General features: G+C 41.2%; 1 protein-coding gene across 1 annotated transcript; it reads left to right on the top strand.

Annotated features, from left to right (window-relative positions):
- SPICE1 (spindle and centriole associated protein 1) lies at positions 1-21,002 on the top strand. The gene is made up of 17 exons (XM_033174086.1): positions 1-208; positions 2,145-2,192; positions 3,152-3,298; positions 4,484-4,586; positions 5,572-5,693; positions 6,473-6,570; positions 7,454-7,587; positions 8,209-8,340; positions 10,017-10,282; positions 11,915-12,046; positions 12,596-12,719; positions 14,463-14,657; positions 15,556-15,938; positions 17,296-17,488; positions 17,717-17,822; positions 19,075-19,162; positions 19,989-21,002. The coding sequence occupies exons 1-17, from the start codon at positions 119-121 to the stop codon at positions 20,040-20,042; spliced, it is 2,415 nt and encodes an 804-aa protein (XP_033029977.1). The 5' UTR covers positions 1-118; the 3' UTR covers positions 20,043-21,002.
- The last annotated feature ends 742 nt before the right edge of the window (positions 21,003-21,744 follow it).

Below are 21,744 nucleotides of genomic sequence, written 5' to 3'. Positions count from 1 at the left end.
AACAGAAGCGGAGCTTTTAGAGCGCCTTGCTCGGAGCCCCAGCTGTTCAAGCCATCGCCGCTTTATCGCTGCTTCGGGTGGCGCGGTTATTACTTGGGAGGCTGCAGTTGTTATTATTATGTCCCTGCTGAGGGTGAGTCGCTTGCCGGCATCGGGAGCCAAAAGGAAGCCGCCCAAGAAGGCGAGGAGGAAGAAGCAGGAATGGGACGTGAGTACGAGCGGGTGGGGAAAGCGAAGCTGTGAAAACACGCGGAATAATAATAACAATAACCAATTTCCCTTTTTAGTCGCAAGAGTCCCTAGATCTGATTCGTAAATGCAATTCACGCTTTATAAATGCTTTATGACGGATTCCATTTGTTTTTTTTAAAAAATGAGTCAACTAAAAGCTTTACTTTTCTAGTATATCACCACAACGGTTATTAACACTGGGCTTCAGCAAAGCAAATAATTTAATTAGATAGCGGCTGTATGACATGGAGCAACAGAATAATTTGGCCACAATAAGGAAATTTTGTCCTTGGTATGATTACTTTCCACCTAGTCGTCTTGACACAATCCCCAAATACAGACGCGCTTTCGCTTTCGCAAGTTTGAATATACTGCCTTCGGCTGTACTTGAGAGTCGATTTCAAAAAGATCTACTGGAAAAAACGGTTATGCCCCTGTGGAGATGGCAGTATTGAGTCAGTCAGTCGCTCATGTGCTTCTGGCCTGCACTCTTTATAAAGATTTGAGGAGTGAGGTTATTACCCCTCTATTATTGTCCATGCTGGGTCTCTCAACCATTGCTACTGTGTCCTTTCTTGTAGCAGATCAAGATGATCAGGTGACAGCAAAAACTGCAAGGTTTTTAGTGAGGGCAATTAAAGTTAAGTTTTTACCTCTGCAGCATAATTTATTTTATTTTATTGCTATGGTTAGTGGCTGATGCAAATAAAGATTCTTCTGAGTTGGAGAAGAAGGCAGATTTTGCCCAGCGGGTTTGGAATCAAAACCTAAAAGGAACCAAGCCCAATAAAATTTAGTGTGTAAGCTTTTGACTTTACCAACACTTTTGTTCAGGCTGGATATATATATATAGAGAGAGAGAGAGAGAGAAGTGCCTCCTAAAAATTTTTTTGGCCATGCCCCACCTAAACATCTTTAAAATCCTGATGCCACCCCCCCATATAATTATTATTATTCAAAGAAGTGAACTCCTATTTACGTGGAGGAAGCCTAAATTCCATTAACTCACTCTTGAATGGCCCCGCTTAAAAATCAAATTGCCCCCACTGTGGGGGTGGGCCCCACATTGGGAACCACAGATATATAGAGAGAGGGGGTTGGGTTGGGTTGTGGAAGCCTCCTTTGTGCTCATGCAGGAATTGCTGCCCCAATGGGATACGGGGGAGAGATTTGCGAGGTGTGGAAGAACTCAGGGGTTGCACAACCTCATGATTTTTTTGTTCGCCTCCGTCCTCCATGGAGGAATTAATTCTGGAACTTTTAGTCCAGCTTGGCAACTTGTGTGTGGAGTCTCCCCGATTTCACATGTCAAAACAATTACAGATGTGAGAGCCTAGGCCAGTGGTGGCGAACCTGGGCGCTCCAGATGTTTTGGAACTACAACTCCCATCATCCCTAGCTCACAGGACCAGTGGTCAGGGATGATGGGAGTTGTAGTCCCAAAACATGTGGAGTGCCCAGGTTCGCCACCACTGGCCTAGGCTATCAAAATTTATGAGAGTTTAAAACCATTAAAAAATGTTTACTTGGAAATATGCCTGCTTTGGCTATTATTTCCTTTGGTGTATGTGTGCAGACTCAGTTTTCTTCTTTCAGTAGTGCAGTTCTTCTTGTCAGTAGCTTGCTCGCTTGGCAAAAGATTCCTGCATTGCAGGGGCTTGGATTAGATGACCCTCGTGGTCCCTTCCAACTCTTATGATTATAAGACTTTCCTCAACTGAGGAGGCAGCTGTGCTCATTCCACTGTATTGTATAGCCCTGCCCTCTAGGTTCTTGAGTATGCTAAAATGGGGTGGGATGGTTAGAACTGACCTATCTACAGATAGAAGAACTTGGAGAACATACAGATATGTTATTAATTTGATGTACTTGGTTTCATGTTCTAACCTTGCATTTGGTATGCTTTGTTGCAGAACACTGTTCATGATCTCACTGTGCATCGTGCAACTCCTGAAGATCTCGTAAGCTGGAAATTTGTCTTTCTTGACATACTAGGGAGGCACTTAGGGAGGGTTGTCTTAGACATAAAATTAGACATGTAAACCACAGACTTGCTCTTTTTAATTCTGGATGTGTCCTAGTCATGTATAATGTGGAGGCTGGGGTCCAGTGCTAGATTTTGGATGAAAAGAAAATTGACTAGGGAGAGGGGTTACAAACTGTAATGATGCAAGTGCAAAGGGTGTGTGCAGTTAGCATACTGTATCCCTATATGCTCCCTTCTGCTGCTGATAGTGCAGGTCTCCACTACATTTGATGGCTACCCCAATGGCCATCCCTTCCATGTTTCTCTGTTGCTTGTTCTTCTCTCTTTCTCTGACACGCTCACAGTCCATTGGAAAGCTTGTATTAGGTGAACCATCCCCAAGTGTTTAACTTCTGCTTTTGTAATGGTCTGCATATGGCACTAAGATAGTGACCCTGATGTCTAGTTTTGCCCAGTTTATAGAAGTGTAAAGATAGTTAGGTTAAGCTGATATATAAGAATGAATGTTTAATTATTAAGATACAAAAATACAATCTCAATTATAAAGTTACAAAATAATAACAAGGAAGTCACGCACAGGTGGAGGGAAGACACAGGGCAAGAAATAAGAAATGGATAAATGTTGGTACATAATGAAATGTGAAAATGCGAAGTTGCATATATAACATATATATATATCATATATGTATATATAAGATTTCATATATGTATTGCAACATTAATAATAAATAATTTTTCTTATTTTTAAATTTTATTTATTATTAATGTTGCAATACATATATGAAATCTTACATATACATATATGATATATATACGTTATATGTGCAACTTCACATTTTATTCGCTTTCGCCTTCTAGTTGTTTTGTACGGTCACTATCATCTCCTTCATTTGTTCCTTGGCTCTGGTTTGAGGAAAATCTCTTCCTTTCCAGGTACGACGCCATGAGATGCACAAGTCAAAGAACAAAGGCATTGTACACTTTGAACTGCAAGAAAAAGCACTGAAGAGCAAATGGAAGAAGCAGAGACCAAGAGTTCCAGAATCTCTGGAAAAAAAGAAACTGGCCTTGATGAGAGAGGTAAGAAATGGTTGTAGAGTTTCCTTGTGGCTGATACAGTAAGCTAGTCATCAGCTGTGGTTCAACTGGGAGGGGGGGGGGGAGAGAGCTCTGTCTGCAAGGTGGCATGCACAGTTCTTTCCTCCCAACAGCTTACTTTTCATGTTTGCTGCTGTGCAAGGCTTCCTGGTGAACCATTCATTATGTACCTGGAGTTCTCTAATCTGGAGGGGGCACACTCAGCCTCATAGTGTGCTTCAACCTTGTAAAGTGAATAAGATCACAAAAGTATGTCTATGCTGGTTAAAAGGGAGTTGGAAGCCACATCCTCTGCGACCAGGCTGCTGGGTTTTTTTTAAAGCCTTCTACCAGGTGTCCTTGTAGAAAGGGGATGGAATGATCCATAATTTCTCCACCAGCCCAGTGGATTTGTTTGTTTGTTTGTTTGTTTATAAGGTCTCAGAGCAGGTTACAACAATACAATCATACCTTTATAAAACCAAGTAAAGCAAGTAAAATTGTTTCAGCCCAAAACAGAACAGTATAGATTAAACAAAACCTGGATCCCTTTTTAAAAATTGCTGCTACATTGGCTACTTCCCAGCCCTCAAAAGATCTTAGGGACAAGTTATATATTTTTGTTATCCTTTTGTTAGCTATAATGTTGTCTTCATTAAGGCGGTCATAAAATAACATCATTTTCAAAGAAGCATTTAGTATTTTAGACAATGCTTTACAAATAAGCCTAAGATGAGTGCTAAAGAGGGACTGGCATAGACTGCCTTGGTCATGCCTCAAAATAAGGAATTTCAAATAATATTTGCCACATGTAGATGTATTTTTAAATGTTACAGGTGGGTAGCTGTGTTGGTCTGCCATAGTCGAAACAAAATAGGAAATTCTTTCCAGTAGCACCTTAGAGATCAACTGAGTTTGTTCTTGGTATGAGCAACTCAGTTGGTCTCTAAGGTGCTACTGGAAAGAATTTCCTATTTTATTTTTAAATGTGTTACTTATTGAATTAATCATGCCCATCTATTGTTCCTAATAAAAGGTAGCATTTCATGGATGACATAGGCAGCAGTATTAATAATTTATATGATTAATAGTGACATGTAACCTGTTTTGAAGAGTGGGTAGGGCATGGGGAAGGAAAGAGAAGTATGATGTATAAAATGTGTGTGTTCTGTGCTTTCATTTTTTTAGATTCTTTCTGATCAGTACCAGTTACAGGAAGTCCTGGAGAGATCTGATCAGGCCATGGCTGTGGTGAAGGATCTATTTGGAGATGCCCCCCGCAGGCATTTAGGTAAAGTTTTACTGAGTGAGATATAGTTTTGTTTAGCAGACCCAAGGAAACCCAAAATGAAAGCTGTTTACTGTAAATGATAACTTCATGTTTCCTAGTGTGATGATAACATAGAAATATATTCTTTGACGACAGCCACAACCATGCCTCCAAATTTTCCTTGTAGCATACAGGCAACCCCCCATTTATGCGTGTTCACATCTATATGTGCATTGTGCCGACCCCAGAAGTAACCTGGAAATGTCATAAAATACGTCGCTAAAAGGGTGGGTTGGGGCTGAATGGGGTGTTTGCAGGCATTTGCAGGCTTTTTCAATTGCACACAATTTTACAGAAGTGCTTGATGATCCGGAGACCAAGCCCTGTGCAAATCGGGGATTGCCTGTATAAGCAATTGATCTATTTAAACTGAATTCTGTTGGTTTTGCTAAGAGAGTGATGGCTGGGTCTTGACTAATGCTCCAGAGAGTTGCACAGTGTAAATTGCCAGTGTGGAAACCATATTTTCTCCCTTTGCGTCTACAGATGTTTCACCTACAGCAGCATATACACGTCCATCCCGGCAAGTAATGGAAATACATAGCCAATATTTATTTGGCCTGATAAATTCCACCACATACAGTCCTTTCCTCTGCATTTGTTACTCAGTTGGCAAACTATGAGTTGTATCACGTTTCCTATGAGGAAAGGGTACAGGTTTATAAAGTGATACATATATTGTGTAGAAAGTGGATAAAAGACCCTTCTCTCTCTTTGTGGCCCACAAAAGCGTGTCGTGCAATAAAAACTTTAGTGTTTAAGAGCTTATGGTGCCACACAATGTTCTATTGTTTTTCTACAACAAACTAACAGTATCTAGAATTTGTAGAAATATAAGATAGTGTCTCCATGGAAGGCAACAAAGGATTGCTACGTTTATGCTGTAGGCTCAACATCTAATCTTGGGCCTAATGAATGGAAGTCTTTATTTCTTTCTTCCCTCTAGGTTTCCCAAATGTGACTGTGGCTCCTGATTATGATGTAGAATCCTCTCAAGGTCCCATCGTACAAAAATGTGATCCCCCCACACAGCTCTCTCTTCTTAGTGATTCTGTCATGGATCCACAGGTGGTGTATTTTCCATGTAAACTTTGTCACTAAATAAATAGAATAGACCAAGGGATGTGTCTTTTGCATTTGATACATAGACATGCCTTTTCAAATTATACCAGTGTTAGTCATTCTATGGAGTGAAATGAAATGGCAAGCACATGCCAGTTAAGAGAAGATGTCTGCAGATGAATTGTTGAGGATAAGTCTGGTGTAAACTTTCACAGATCCATAGTTGCAGCAGTGACTCTTAAGACATAACAGAAGAGGCACTTGAAATAACTCTTAAGACTGCAATCCTTTGCATACTTATGTGGGATTAAGTACCATTGAATTTAGTGGGATTTACTTCTGAGTAGACATGCATAGGGTTGTGCTGCAAATACAAAATTGAATGCAGAAATAAATGTTTGTACTTGTTTTATTTTAGCAAATTACTTACAGTAGTGGGTACAAATAATGTTTATTGAAACCTGAACACTTCAGTTTTGACTTTAATGAAATCAAGGCAATGTAGATTGAAAGCAATAGTGTGTTTGCACTAGTTGTTTAAAAATGCTGTAGCATTACAGTAAGTTTTCCCTTTCCCCTTCTGGGCAATTGGGAATTGTCTTTCTGCCCTCTGTTGGTGTGAAAATAAATTTCTTGAGACACAAAACTGTGTGTTTTCTTTAGCTAGGCTTGCAGCAGTTGTGATTTCTGGCTATTGGCTCATTGTGTTTTGTCAGCCTATGAAATATGTCAGTTTAAATTTCTCCCATGCAAATGTTTGAGATGTTATATCTGTCTCCTGAAAGGCTCTAAATGAAGTAGAAGGAGAAAATTATTTGATGTGCAAGACAAACAGTGAGAACGATATGTATTTGAGCTTCAGATCTGACACTGATACAGAGAGGTGAGTGTGTATCTCTGTCTACCTTCATAGTTTTGTATACCCTGCATAAGCACAAATAGTTTATTGCTTGATACATGATCTACTAATCCAGCTGTTCAGCTCTACTACCATATTCTCTCATGTATATGATCTTCTAAATGTTGCTATAATGCTTAAATAAAATCAAACTTTTTCCTTTTAAATTTATATTAAAAACAGTATCACAATAAACCAGAACAAGATATAGTACATATCCTTTACATATTTGTAACATCACTGGGAGATATAATTTAAGTATCCAAATACAGGCATGTAACAATGAAGGTTAAGCTAACACACACCGTGGCAAAAATATTTCCAAAATGTCTTCTTAAGCTTAGGCAATATTATATTAGCATCTTGTCTAGTTAAAAATGTTGTGAAAGGCCTCCATATTGCTATGAAGTTATCATGACTTGCAGCTCATTTGAGGACTCTACTTTGCTTCCCAGCTACCACAATAAACCACATTTTGCCTGCCAGCATTAAATCGTAATTGGTGATGAGTGAAGGCAGCGCTGGGCTATTTCTATTCATGGTGCTGCTAGCAAAAATATAATCATCTCTTTATAAAAGAGCTCTTGTATGGCTTCTAGAATCACTGCCCAAAGGGCTAGTGCTGGATCTGTTACAATCAATTTTGTTCCACTATAGCTGATATTTACCAAAATACACTTTGCCAAAATAAGTATAGTATGCAGCACTGATAGCTATCTAGCTCCAAGGTAGGAATGATGTTGTAAACTAAGCACAGCATATGGTACCAAACCATGTCCATAATGGCTAAAATAATGTTTCTGTTAAGGGCATGGCGATAAAATTGTAATCTTCCTAAAGTTGTTCTGCATCTCTGCTCTTCACTTAGGATGCTTCACCTTCTGAAAGAAGAAAACTCTGCTGCCGGTGGCCAGCAAGAGGTTTCTAAGCAACAAGTATCATCGCAGGAAGTATATGTGCTTTCAACTCCAACAACAAATGTTCAGCCATTGGGATCCACAGGTTCATTTTACTCTCTTTTTAAATAACAAACCAGTTAGAAATGGAAACAGTAGCTGCTATGGCTTGCTGTAAGGAAGCATGGGGAACCTGCGGCCCTCCAGATGTCACACATCATCTCCTCTTAGCGCCAGCCAGCATGGTCAGTCTCCACAGATGATGGGAACTGTAGTTCAGCAATATCCATTCTGGAGGATCACAAGTCCCCCACCTTGCTGTAGGGCATGGATGGAGAACTGCAGGCTCGGGAGCCTCTAGATCTCTCTGCCTGGCCGTCAGGCCACAGCCAACTCTGGCCTTGTTCCATGCCCTCCTTATCCTGGTTGAAATGTAGCCAAGAGTCTTGGCTGGATGGAGGAATGAAGGAGGTGTTGGTGCATAGAAAGCGCTTTGCATAGATGGAACGTAACCTAGTGTACAAAGGTAAAAGTCCCATTCATTTCTCTGCTCACTTTTGCCTCTGGCCTCATCCGTCACTGGCATACAGTCCCTGGAAATTTCCCCATGTGTAAATGCAGCCCTCAGACTGACAAAGGTTCCCCAACCCTTCTGTAGGGGAAGGTATGTTTTAGATTATTTTAGACTAATTAAAACACTGCCTGCATGATTTTTTAATTCATTTAGCCCTTAATGCTACTAATGTCGTCAAGAAAGTCCACTCAAAACTTCGGTATGAAGAGCAGACTCCAGATGCCACATACATTGTGCAGCAAGTACTGAATGCCAATGTAAGGAAGCAAAAGCAAACCACAAAAGGTATGTCTTAGTGTACCTCTTCTTGCGTATATTTCTCAGTCTCTGTTCAGTTGCAACCTCCCTTGTGCCCATCTGTGTGGAACAATTTGTCTTTTGGAAGGAGTGAATTAACCTTTTTAAAATCAGACTTTACTAAATATACGTAGTATGAAGATTCTTATGTGAAACAATCTGCACCCTTGGAAAATAATAATTCCTGTGTATAATGTGCGTGTATATAGCACTCAAATCCAAGATGTGTTTCTACACCTAGAGGGTGCTGCTATCTCGAGGAAAGGAGCCAAGAAGACCTTCATTTCTTGTGAATTGCTGCTAGCCTTCTATTGCTCATTAATCTAGTTTGGCGTTTAGTTTATGCATAATACTGTTCTGTGAATTTCATAAATATGCCAGATAGAATTACAAAAGCAGTAAAAGAAAGAGTTTAGATTCGATAAGAAAATAAGTACTGCATATATTCCAGCATATTACCCAAAATTACTGTTTCTCCTTCACATCCCCCCACACCACAATGCTCCCCCCTCCATGGCCTAACTAGATAAGTTTTATTTTGTGCTGTTTTGCAGGTATCTGCAGTAAGGTAATAGTGTAGCATTCACAATTGGATCACCTTGTTGGTCTGCCTCTTACTACTTTGTGACTAGTATACCTGTGAAAATCTTTTCTGAGCAAATTTGTTCTTGGAGCTTCCTTTAATTCAGAATGTGTGGGATATGCACTGTGTGTGAACCAGACATTGGAAATAATAATAATAATCATAATAATAATAATAATAATAATAATAATAATAATAATAATAATAATAATAAATAAATAAATTATACCCTGCCCATCTGGCTGGGTTTCCCCAGCCACTTTGGGTGGCTCCCAACAGAATAATAATAATAATAATAATAATAATAATAATAATAATAATGTGATAAAACATCAAACATAAAAACTTTCCTAAACAGGGCGCCCTTCAGATGTCTTCTGAAAGTCAGATAGTTGTTTATTTCCTTGACATCTGATGGGAGGGCGTTCCACAGGGCGGGCACCACCGAGAAGGCCCTCTGCGTGGTTTCCTGTAGCTTCACTTCTCGCAGTGAGGGAACCACCAGAAGGCCCCTGGAACTGGACCTCAGTATCTGAGCTGAACGATGGGGGGTAGGGACGTTCCTTCAAGTCTACCGGGCCAAGGCCGTTAAAGGTCAACACCAACACTTTGAATTGTGCTTGGAAACATATTGGGAGCCAATGTATGTCTTTCAGGACCAATGTTATATGGTCTCGGCGCCCACTCCCAGTGCCCAGTCTAGCTGCCACGTTCTGGATTAGTTGTAGTTTCCGGGTCACCTTCAAAGGTAGCTCCACGTAGAACGCATTGCAGTAGTCCAAGCGGGAGATAACTAGAGCATCCACCACTCTGGCGAGACAATCCGTCGGCAGGTAGGGTCTCAGGACATATGCATATGAACATGCATATAATTGCTGTCTAAAGCTTGAGTTGTTGTGCAAGGATTTAAAATTTCTAAACCTTCATCAAAGTTTAGCAAAGTGGTGGGGATCCTTTGTAAGCACCTTAATTCCCTTCAGCTAAAGTCCCCCTCCCTTGCTTTTATTTGTGTCAAAGCACTCTGTTTAAGTGCCAACTTCTGCAATGCTAAGGACAACATGCTTCCTTGTCGTCTTCTCAGTGAAGAAGAAGCAAAGTGTGCAGATCCCAGAAGCACAGAAGAGGAGTAACTCGAGTACTGCTGCAGCTTCCCTTGACTTCCCCAATGGCAACAAATCCAGCCTAGAGGTCTTGAACCAAATGGTGCATGATATGGAGAATGAAATGGAAGAATATGAGAGGTGGATGGGGCATGAAGTCCAGCAGGTCCACAGCAGCCAAGGTCTCTCTGGATTTACCCGCTCGCTGGTGAACGCTCTTTGTCGGGTGCTGCGCTATTTGAAGGAGGTGGGAAGATACTGCAAACTGCTGCTTGTAACCACTGTAATATTTTGAGCAATGTTGACTCTGCTTTTTCAGTATTTTGGTGCTGTTTGTTCTAAGTTGTTTCCCGTTGATTTCAAAGAAAGTACTGTAGTATTTGGTTTGGATTTATCTCCATTCTATTGCACCAGCCTCAGAACAGCTATTTTGAATATATAGTCAGATGATTAATGAACAATTGTAAACTTGTTTTTAAAGAACAAAAAAACCCCACAAACTCCCTTATACCTCTCCCTCTAATAGTGAACTCATGTGGTGGATGCCAAAGCAGGGCCACTGAGAAACAAGAGGGAGGGAGTGGCGAGCTAAAACCTTTAAAAACCATAAACTTAAGACCCCTGTTAGGATTGAGTAGTATGGTCACTAGCCAAGTAATATTGAGTGTTAATTGGAAAATAGTGAGGGGGGTTGGACTATCATGACTTGGCTGCCTGGATGACATGTTGACATATGGATAAAGTTACATTGCATAATTTTGTTGCAAGTTCCATTTGCATACTTATAGTAGTATTTCCAAAATTCCAGTTCACGGTGCCAGTTACTGGTTTTATGCCCCTCAAAGGTTTAGGCCCAGCTGTCCATCTTGGGGAACACCATCCATCATTCCTTTTTCTCTAGGCCCATATATTATGGAATGACATCTCGCTTTGTTTGCCATAATAGTGCAGAAAAATGCAACCAGTTAACTCAAGGAATATTTATAACTGTGGCCACCGTGTTATGGTATGCTCTTCAAAGGAGACTCACCAGTTACTGCTTTGCCAGGTGCAATTGCTGCCTTTCAATACATTTAATAATTATAATTGGTTTTTATGGGCGTTAGGTTGGATTTAGTAGGTCAGACTTTATGTTTAAATTGCTAGTTTTGTACTGCTGCATTGTTTTTCCTGTTGCAAAAAAGCATATGGGGATTATACCTGAATTTATTTTTATTTGAAAACATTTATTCTTTGAGTGGGAGGGAGGAAAAGGCACATCATGATCCCTACATTCCATCAATTTACCTGGGATGAAAGTATATTTAGGATGTGCCAAAAACTTCGTTAGTGAGACATAGAGGCCCTCATTCTGATAATCTGCAGGCTTAGTTGGAGGAAATTGAGGGTGTCTCTGTACAGAGGATGTTATTCAATGCCACTCAGGTTAGGCCAATTGAAGTCAATGGATATGATTGATTTAGGTTCGTTGATTTCAATTGGTCTACTCTCAGTAGGACTTGGTTGAATACCACCCACTGTATTTAATCCTGGTTAATGCTGCAAAAGCAAAGCAAACAACACCAAAACAACCTCTGCCTTATAATTAAAGCTAGTAATAAGATCAGTTTCTGATCTATGTCCTGCAAGGAGAAGGTGCATTGAACATTCAGCTAGTGTAACATACATCCTTTTCCTACTCCCCCCCCCCACCCTTTATGCCCTAGTATTTTGGCTTCGACTTCGAAGGTACAGGAGGGAAAGCTTCGCCTTTCACTTTGAAGTTTGACCTTCATTCAAACGCTGCTGAACCCTGATAACTCATGCTTTCACAATGAATACTTCAGCTGTCACTTTACTGTGGCTGATTCCTCACTCCCTCTTTCCCTGTCCCCAAAAGACTGAGACAAGGCTACGTCAAGAAAAGCTGAACAGGCAGCAACTTGAAGAAGAGCTAAGTGAACACAGGGCCCTCATTGATGCTCTAACTGCTGAAGTCCTCCTGGCGAGAGAAGAAAATATTGCTATGCAGGTACCACCCATAATTACTGTTAAGCTATGTAACCTAGGCATGACCTGCAATTGGAAGTTAATGCCAGCATATATTCCCTTCATTTGGTGATGTGATGTGTTTCCAGACACAATACTTGGAATGCATTGGCAGAGCAGCAAGGGGCTAAATGACTTTGGTAGCTTAACTTACACCATGGTTTTCTGAGCAAGAGATGGACTTGTACCCCTTGTCATTTTATCTCTATGGGGATTCAAGTTTGTATCCTCATGACACATTTGTTGTGTTCTCATTGTTCACACCTAGTATTGTTGCTTCTGCTGTGAGGGCATATCTGACCTTTTGGTTCCAACTTCAGAATTCATGTGATAAACACTTTAATAGCACTCAGTTATTATTTATGTTATATGTCTATTGCATTAGTACAGTAGAGAGCAAATATGTGCTTATGGGACTACCAGGGGTGAGGGCAAATGCTTGGAAATAACCCATTATGCTTCATGTTTGCCTGTTGCAAGTGAATCAGAAGGGTGATTTTGGTGCATTTCTTGCTCCCCTTTTGTCTTCTAGAATAAGTTTCAGCACTACACGGTGGTAACAGATGAACAACTGATTTCGCTCACACGTGCATTTAAAGGACTTCCCATTACAGATTCTGGAGAACTTTCAGTCAGGAGTCCAGAGGCAGCTCAAGGTAAAAGTCTTCACCAGGGAAACCTCAATAATCTGAGTGACACGACAGTTTCAAAACTTAAGAGTTTTAACTACAGCTGGACTGCTGCGTGCTAGCTGTGTGATTTATTCTGGTGGTGATTGGTTCTGAATGTGTAGGTACCTACACATTGTGTTAATTGTGGTTTTTAAGGTATTTGCCCAATACAGTGGAACCTTGATTTTCAAACTTACTCCATTCCGGAAGTCCGTTTGACTCCCAAAAGCATTCGAAACCAAGACACGGCTTCCTGCACTCAAGTGGAAGCCACGTCGGACATTCGGCTCCTGAGAAATGTTCAAAAACTGGAACACTTCTGGGTTTCAGTGTTCAGGAGCCGATTTGTTCATCAACTAAGCCATTCGCGAACCAAAGTTTGACTGTACTATCAAACATGGAAGAGTAAATAGCTGTTAAGGTCCCCATTCCCACACTGCACTGCTTTCCCACTAAAATCCCTCTAGGCAGCTAGAATGTGGTTTGGTTTTTTTCTCACAAAATATCAGAGAAGCAATAGTTATCTCTGCAGCTATGAGAAACTAGGCTAGTGATTGCCCATTGAGGGATGTAGGATGAGGGTGATGAACCAAGCCCTGCATGTGCGACTCTATGGGGTCTTTCTCAAAATTCTCTTAAACCTTATCTTAGTTAATACATTTTTATAACAATGACATGCTTTCTCTTTTATTCTTAATTTACTTACATTGTACTGGATTGTCGTTTTGAGCATCTAAAACAGGAGTTGCCAATCTTTTTGGGCTCATGGGCAAATTTGCAAGCCAGAAAAACTGTTGGGGCAGCATGCACACACTATATAACTACAACCACATGCACTCATGGCAACCACAAACAGTGCCCTCCCCTGTCAGCAGTTATAGTTGAACAAATGTTGTTTTTGCAAGCCTAGTTTGGGAGGCAGGGGGGAGGGAGCTGATCTCTCTGAAGAGTGAATCTAGGGAGGCAAGAGTTGACCTTCCCTTCCCAGCTGCAATATCCAGAAAAAACACGCTCCTACCCCCAACCACCACAATAAGACTTGAAAGGAGCTTCTATTTGACTTAATGTAAGTTTTTAAAAAAAACAAAAAAGCCTCACTGCAATGGGAGAGGATGTGTTCTTTGGGGTTGCAACTGGGGAAGTAATGGTTAATACTTACTCTCTTGCTGCAATTAGACTTGAATAAAGATTTCTAATAGCACCAGCCAGGGAGAAATATGGTACTCCCCATTTGCAGTCCCCCATCACTACCTCTAGCTCTCCTCCAGCTGTAGCCCTCTCTGAAATCGTCCCCCTGCTGCAATTATCTTATTTCAAGCTTAGTTTTGGAGGAGGCTGCAAGCACTGGGGAAGGTGCCTGTAGACACTTGTGTGTCCATGGGTACTGTGTTGGTAACCCACAATAAAGGGGTTCAGCAGCTTATCGTAAGCACACACACACACACACACACACCCCAGCAAAACAAGCTCTGGCTCTTCTCTTGAGATGAGAGCTATGGACATTTCTCCTCAATATCTCACTCTGTGGTCAGCATGATTTTAGAGATAAGACTACCCCCTTTGTGGGAGGGCAGTTTTTGGCAGGAGCAAATATTCGGCTACCAAGAGTGCCCCCAAAGTATAGTTTGCCTCACAGCAGGTATTAGAGGAATATTTTGGGTAGCATGTATTAGTTGCTGCATTCTTGTTTGTAATATAATACATTGCCGTCTTTATTCTCATTGTCAGAAAAATGCCTCTCAAACTACGTTGGGCCAAAGAGAAATACACAAGTGGATATTCCCAATAAAACCCCAGTGTTGCCAAATCCTTTGGATAAAACGCATCCAACCCCAACTTTACCAGCTTGTCTATTCCAAGCAGCTGTTTTGTTATCTCCACCACAACAGAAGAGCAGCCAGGCATTGCCTCTTCTTCAGAATGGTAAGAGGGTAATTTTGACTGCATGACAGCTTCCTGACTTTGTTTCCATAATCAACCCTCCATCAGTCACATTGTGGACAAGTCCTTTTATGTCTTCTAATCTAGTATAGTATCTAGTCCTAAAAACATTGGTGACTGTGGCTATTGTTCAGTTATACAATGTCGGGTCTTTGGTCTCATGCCTAGGAAACCCAATCTGAATTTATAGCAGGACACTCCTTGCTTTTAACCAGCAAGCAATTGCTACACCTTGTACTTTTCCTCTTTCTCAGCTGGTTGGAGGCATCTTGTTAAATTTTGTCACCTTGAGGACAGGATAGTGCTTCACCTGGGAGCCCTATTGCTTAAGATGGATCTTCTTTGAAGAAAACTAAGGGCCATCAGAATTGTGGAAGAAGTGATTAATATCATATCATATGTATTAATATATATTCTCTCCAATCAGAAAATCTTCGCAGCACAGATCTAATGAAACCGTACCAGATATTTGGGCAAGATTGCTTTTAAATTGCAGGGCACAAGCATTTGAGTTTCACCTCACTTGAAGGTCAACTCTGTAGGTGAACATTTCCAGATAATAATCTGTGGTCCTGAATACAAAATAAATGCACCTCCTGAAGTCTAAAAGACCTCTAGGCCCATGGCATTGACATTAGATTGCTTTGAACATTTTGAACTGCTTCATTTAGACTTGGGGGCAGGTTTGTTTCTTTTGTATTCAGATAGCCATCCTTGAGTGTTAAATTAAAAAATGAGAGCTGACGCTCAAATTGGCATTATAACCAGCCTTCACCTCTCTTTGGAACATAGCCTTTTCACTCCCATTTTTATTAGTCTAGGAACAGGATTTAATATAGTCATACAGATTTATTTGGTCTCCTGTGTTGTCTTTTCCTAGATTCCACTGGGAGAGAATCAGAAGGAGAACAAAAGTCCTCTCTCTCGAACAAGCCACTGATGGTGGAAGAGGATGGCAGTTCGTTCACCCAGAAAGGTGCTGGTCCTTTGCAGAGTTCTGTACAGTCAGATGGCCAGCCATTAATAAGTACCTTCTCTGCAGTGCCAAGCCAAAGCTCTGATGGCTTTCCAGAGAGGCCTAATTCTGATGCGACCATGATGCTTACCCAGAGTGATGATCTGCAGGGACAAATAGCTGAGCTAACACTCCAGAACACTGTCATTAAAGCTCAGCTGAGCAAATTCAGGCATTGCCCTCAGGAGGCATGGGATATTTTGCAGCAGCCATTTTCAGCCCAGAATGGATCAGTGCTAGAGGGGCAGGTAAGAACGTAAGAGAGAGTTGGATCTTGACATTCTCAATAAACATTGATACTTTGAGATTATGCTTTGTGACTTGTGGAAAGGGAAGCATGGGTGTGTATGTGCATACACACACACACACCTGTCAACTTTACAGTCATCAACCATCCATTCATCGCATTTGTGTGCCTGTGGGGCATCTTATTGGTGACCTATGTACTGAGTAGCCACTGAGCCTTTTGGGCTTGCCGATCAGATAGGGTGAGCTCCTGTTGCTCTGTTTCAGCTCCTGCCAACCTAGCAGTTTGAAAGCATGTCAAAGTGCAAGTAGATAAATAGGTACCGCTGTGGCAGGAAGGTAAACAGCATTTCCATGCGCTCTGGTTTCCATCACGGTGTCCCGTTGCACCAGAAATGGTTTAGTCATGCTGACCACATGACCTGGAAAGCTGTGGACAAACGCCGGCTCCCTCGGCCTGAATGAGCACTGCATCCCCATAGTCACCTTTGACTGGACTTAACCGTCCAGAGGTCCTTTTCCTTTTTACCTTTTACCAAATTTTCTGAAGCCTAAATAAGTAGTTATAGAATCATATGGATGGAGCTCATCTGGTCCAACCCCCACCCAGCTCAGCGCAGGGTCTTGAATGTAAGATCTGCAAGCATCCCTAACAGATCACGGTCCATCCTCTGCTTCAATACCTCCTGCAAAGGAGAGCTCTCCACCTCCTCAAGGCAGTCTGCCACTATTGAACAGCTCTTACCAATAAAGTTTCTTTATGCAGTATGAGGTACCACTGTATCTTCCTTTTTACTCCGGGAATGAGTGCAGTGCCAATGACAAAGTGTTTGTTGCCTCCACCCGCAAATCTTATATGTGATATTATTTTAACTTATTACCTGTTCTTCTCCTTAACATCCAATGGTGGGTTACAATTTTTAAAAATGTTAAAAACAACTTACTGAATTTCATTACTCCATTCAATGACATACTTTTCGAATCCTATTATGTATTCTATTTGAAAGCTGCTTAGCTTAGTATCGTATGCGGCATTCCGTTAGCTCACTTTTAAAACTCTACTCACAGGTCTCAAAAAAATTACTTTGAATAAGTTAGGATTGTGGGAACTCCATTGGTTGCTCTTCTCCAGTGATCTATCATCTATCATGACCTACCTTTAACTTGACCTTGTGCTGCCATAATGCATTTTTGTGATTAAAGACCACGTGAGGTGGCTAAAAGTAGATTGTAGGAGAAAAGGTTGCTGATTGCTGCTACTGTTGAGTAACTCAGATGCACTGAGTCTGCCAAGCAGCCAAGTTCAGTAATGAAAAGTATGAAAATGACTTTTAACTACCCTCTTGAATACTCGTTTAGGGACATGGTGATGCCGTAAGCAGCTTGAAAGAATTACCAAGGAGCTTGGATGAACGAATAGCTGAACTGAACCGCCAGAGTGCAGAAGCACGCAGCAAACTGGTGCAGCTGACCAATCAACAAACGTTACCGACATTCGTCTCTGTGTCTCCACCAGTTTCACCAATTCCATCACCACCCATAAATTTTCTTGGTATGTTACTCACTATTTAAAAGCTTTTCTTGCATCAGTGTTGGCAGTATGGGTTGGTGTATTCTGATGATGGCAGCTGTCTTCACTTGACAATCTTTTTTTCCTTATCTTTTTTTGAATTTTTGAAAACATATCTTTTTCTCTATTTAGTAATTGCTTGATGTGGTTCCTCAGTACTGGAACACCTGGACACCTAATAATTCACTAATCAGATCCTGTCTTTTCTAGAAAACAGAAAGAGAAGAACAATTGAGGTATCTGTTCCTGTTGCAGAAATTCTGGATAGTTCTAAAGAAAATAGTCCTTCTCCCGCCAGTGGAACCAGTACGAAGAGGTCAGCTGCTTAGCTATTCTATTTTTACAGGCAGGGTGGGTAGTATAAGCTTTTGTAAGGAATACAGCTCAGGGAAGGGGAGCAGGATCTAGACAGCAGGCTAGATCCTGAGCTCTTCTGCCCTTCTGTATGAAGTGAGGTTTACCCCAAACTGCCTGGTGGGCCATTCTCAGCAGCCTGGTGGATCTAATTGGGTCCACGGGCCAGATGTTCTCCACCCCATGCTAATTTATAGTCTGGCGATGTGGCTGTGATTTCCAGTGAATTGTGAACATTCTTTGGAACCTGAATGTCCGATGCCGGTTCCTGCAGCCAATCAGAAGCTGCGCCTTGGTTTCCGAACATTTTGGAAGTCGACCGAGGTACGACTGTACCTGGTTTCTCTCTCCAATATCTGCCTCCTAGTTCTGTTACACATATAATGGAAAATTAAATGTACATTAGAGCCTTGTTGAGGCATGTCAGAGGTCTGATGTGTTTCCATTAGCAGTCATCTATGGACTCATATGGTTAAATACAAATGTATATTTCCATTCCTTTATTACCTGTCTAGGTCTTAATTCATTTAGCTAGCCAATTCCATCAACGTGCATGCCTTTTTACTGAGTAACAGAGAAGCAGGCAGGTAATACACAGGCTTAGTTAAAACACACACACACACACACAGAAAGTTATGGGGATGCCCCAGCCTCTGATTTCCCTAATTTTAGTCAATTCATGGGCCCCACTGGAGCCTTCTACAAAAAGTACCTGGGGGACCAGCCACCAAAGTAAGGAGGGCATAGCCCTTTCTGGCCCTCCTACAATTCAAAGACTTATATCAAATTATTTCTGAAAATTGAATGACTAAATCATCTACATCCTGCTGCTGCTACTGCTGCTGCTGCTGGTTGTTGTTGTTGTTGTTGTTGTTGTTGTTGTTGTTATTATGATTATTATAACAGGCATGGCCAAACTTGGCCCTCCAGGTGTTTTGGGACTACAATTCCCATCATCCCTGACCACTGGTCCTGTTAGCTAGGGGTGATAGGAGTTGTAGTCCCAAAACATCTGGAGGGCCAAGTTTGGCCATGCCTGTTAGCAGCACCCGGACTCTAGGAGCTATATAATAGTTAAATTTAAGAGAAGACCATCTCTGCCTACATGTTTATAATATAAAGATGCAAGGCAATTAGGAAACAGGACAGTGCACTCAGCACCTGTAATTCTATACACTTCGTGTTTCCTAGCTCTCTATTATTTATGCCTACAGATCTGCAGATGTGTCTAGTCAGGTGTGCTTACCACTAAATACCTCACTGGGAAATGTGCAGTTGACTTATGACAGTCATAGAATAAAGGTAAGTCATTTTTAGACAGTCATACTTCCACCTTTTGGCAATGTTCAGGGTGAGTGTCAAGCCTTAGATACTCTAAACAACCAGTAAGATTAAATCATATAAACAGGGAATATTTGGTGTTATGTTGGAGGAGATGCCAGGAAACCGGAAATTGTGTTCACATGTGGTGGGGGTGTAAATATGTACAGGGTTTTTTGGCAAAGGGTGTTTAAGGAGAAAACAGAAATCACTGGGTTAAAACTGACTGAAAGTCCAGAGGTAGCATTGTTACCAATTTAGAATGAGGTGGAAGGTTCGCAGGCTAGGAAGGACTTGCTCACAAATTTATTGACAGCTGCACAAGTTATTATAGCTAGGAAGTGGAAGGGGCAAGCAGAATATAAAATGGAAGAATTGTATAAAGAAGTGTGGGATATAGCTATTAATGATAAATTAACATGTGCTATTAAGGCAAGGCGGGGAATAAGCAGGAGAAATTGTTTTGAGGAGATATTGAAGGTATTTGTAGAATTTGTATTGTTAAAACAGAAAGGGGTCAAACCATCGCAAGAGGTGCTGAAATTTTGGGAGGTTGGATAGTTACAGTGGAATGATCTCAAGGGTGGGGTGCACATTTTTTATTTATTTATGTATTATTATTATTATTTTATTACTTTGTTAAAATAAATAATAATAATAATAACAAGAGGAAAAGATAGTCAAAACAGAACCCCAAGATTGCAGAAGTAAAATATATATTTAAGGGGAGAACTGAAGGGGGGGGGCAAGGAATAAGTGACAGTGCAAGGAATGTAACACTTCACTTTTTTTTCCTCCATTCCTGTAGCCTAAAAAGCAAGGAGAAGATGGCTGGTTTGCCTTGTCAACACATATTGGTTAGCCCCAAGCCCAGATGTTGTTTTAGAAGTGTTTTAACTGTTATAAAGTTCTAGAACAGGGGTGGTAACTCATGAACCCCCAGATGTTGCATTAGCCATGATAGGAGTTGGGACGTTTGGGGGCTGCCCCTGTTCTAGAGCCTTATCTGCAAGGCCATGGACAAGGTCAGTCCTGCTGGTTATGCTGAGGTATTTCCACATCTGTGGCTATGTACTTCTCATCCATATCACAGTTGAACATGGTCTTGGACTTGTGTCATGTGTGCAGTCTGGAGTTCAGTAGGCACTTGAAACAAGCACAGTGTTGCAAAGGCAGCTGCGTGCAGCAGAATTGTGTGGACAACTGCTCGTGTCATTCCTTTGACGTGAACCACACAAGGATGGAGCTGCTCACATAGACAACTTGCTGTGCAGCTTCCTCCATGCTGTCGTGTTTGCTGGCCTCAACATCCATTGGAAACCATGGTGGCTCCTGGATTTGTCCCTTGTTCTTTGGTACTCGTATCTGAAACATTCGGTGTTGTATGATAGAGGAAACTGTAATTGATAATTGATGTATGCAGTTAATATAAGAAGATCGAGGCAATGTTTTAACTCTGTTAATGCCGCTGAGCAAATACTTTCTGGAACTAAAGCATTTTTTAAATGGTTGCAATGGTGATAGGCTTTATAACACATAAAGCAAATCCCTGGACTGGAATGTATAACTTTTGGGGTCTAGTTAATTGTTTACTGTGCCCATACCTGTCTTCATTTGCCGAGCAAATTTATCCTTGCATTAAGTCTTATAGTCCATGTGCTGCTAGTAAGAACTTGCCTTTGCAAAACCACAGAAGGCAGCTATTTCCTGTTCCATGCAGTGTCTTAAATTTTTACCCAAAAAGTGGTGCTGTTACTATTGTTTCTGCAGAAGAAATACAAGCATAGTCTTTGTCTGTTCCATTACTGCAGTGGGAAAATGGATAGGATTTTACTGTGTTACTTTACAGTTGCATTTTGCTCTTCTGGTGCAAATACAACAAAAATCTGTCAGAATAAAACTGTACTGTATTTAGCAACTGACAGAAGTCACTGAGGGGAAGGGACCAGTTGTACTTCATGGAACAAGGTGTTCTGTAATCTAGGTGCAGCTACTGAGGAGACCTCTCTCATCCCACTCAAACCTCCTTCCACCCTAGGTGGGATGCAGAAAAGGGACTCTCCTGATCTTTGGGAGCAGAATATACGGAAGGAAGTAGCCCCTAAGGTGTATCCTAAAGTATCACAAGCACTTTGAATCTTGCCTAAAAGCTGACTGGTATCCTTTCAAACCTCCATCCCCAACTCTGTGTGAAATGGTATAATCACATTAATCTACATACAAATGTGGAAGGGCAATTTATAATGGTCATGTGCGTACTGCCCTCCTTCCATCAACAGGTATTAGTCCCTTGGTTCCCAACAGCTTGGGGTGCCTTTATGTTACTATCATTTCAGACAGCTGATTTGACAAGGTATGCCAGCACCATTGTAGCTGAACAAATCTGAAACAAAAAATAAACGCATGAATGTGAAAGTTTTGACAGGTTCATTCGTGAATGGAAAAATCTGCCGTTGGGAAACATCAGAAGTTCCGATCAGGACCCACAATAATTTTAATAGCTGAGTTTGAAGAATTATCCTGTCAGAGATGCTCAGATTTCATAGCAGGCTGCTTAGGAGGCT

Source organism: Lacerta agilis, chromosome 16 (genome assembly GCF_009819535.1).
Source record: "Lacerta agilis isolate rLacAgi1 chromosome 16, rLacAgi1.pri, whole genome shotgun sequence".
NCBI lineage: Eukaryota > Metazoa > Chordata > Lepidosauria > Squamata > Lacertidae > Lacerta > Lacerta agilis.
Note: the sequence above shows the minus strand (reverse complement) of the source record. Positions and strands in the feature narration are given on the sequence as shown.

Coding starts and splice junctions, on each gene's coding strand:
- SPICE1 (XM_033174086.1), top strand. CDS start 119: ATGTCCCTGCTGAGGGTGAGTCGCTTGCCGGCATCGGGAGCCAAAAGG. Junction 14,658..15,555: donor ATTGCCTCTTCTTCAGAATG/GTAAGAGGGTAA, acceptor GTCTTTTCCTAG/ATTCCACTGGGAGAGAATCA. Junction 17,489..17,716: donor ACCACCCATAAATTTTCTTG/GTATGTTACTCA, acceptor TGTCTTTTCTAG/AAAACAGAAAGAGAAGAACA.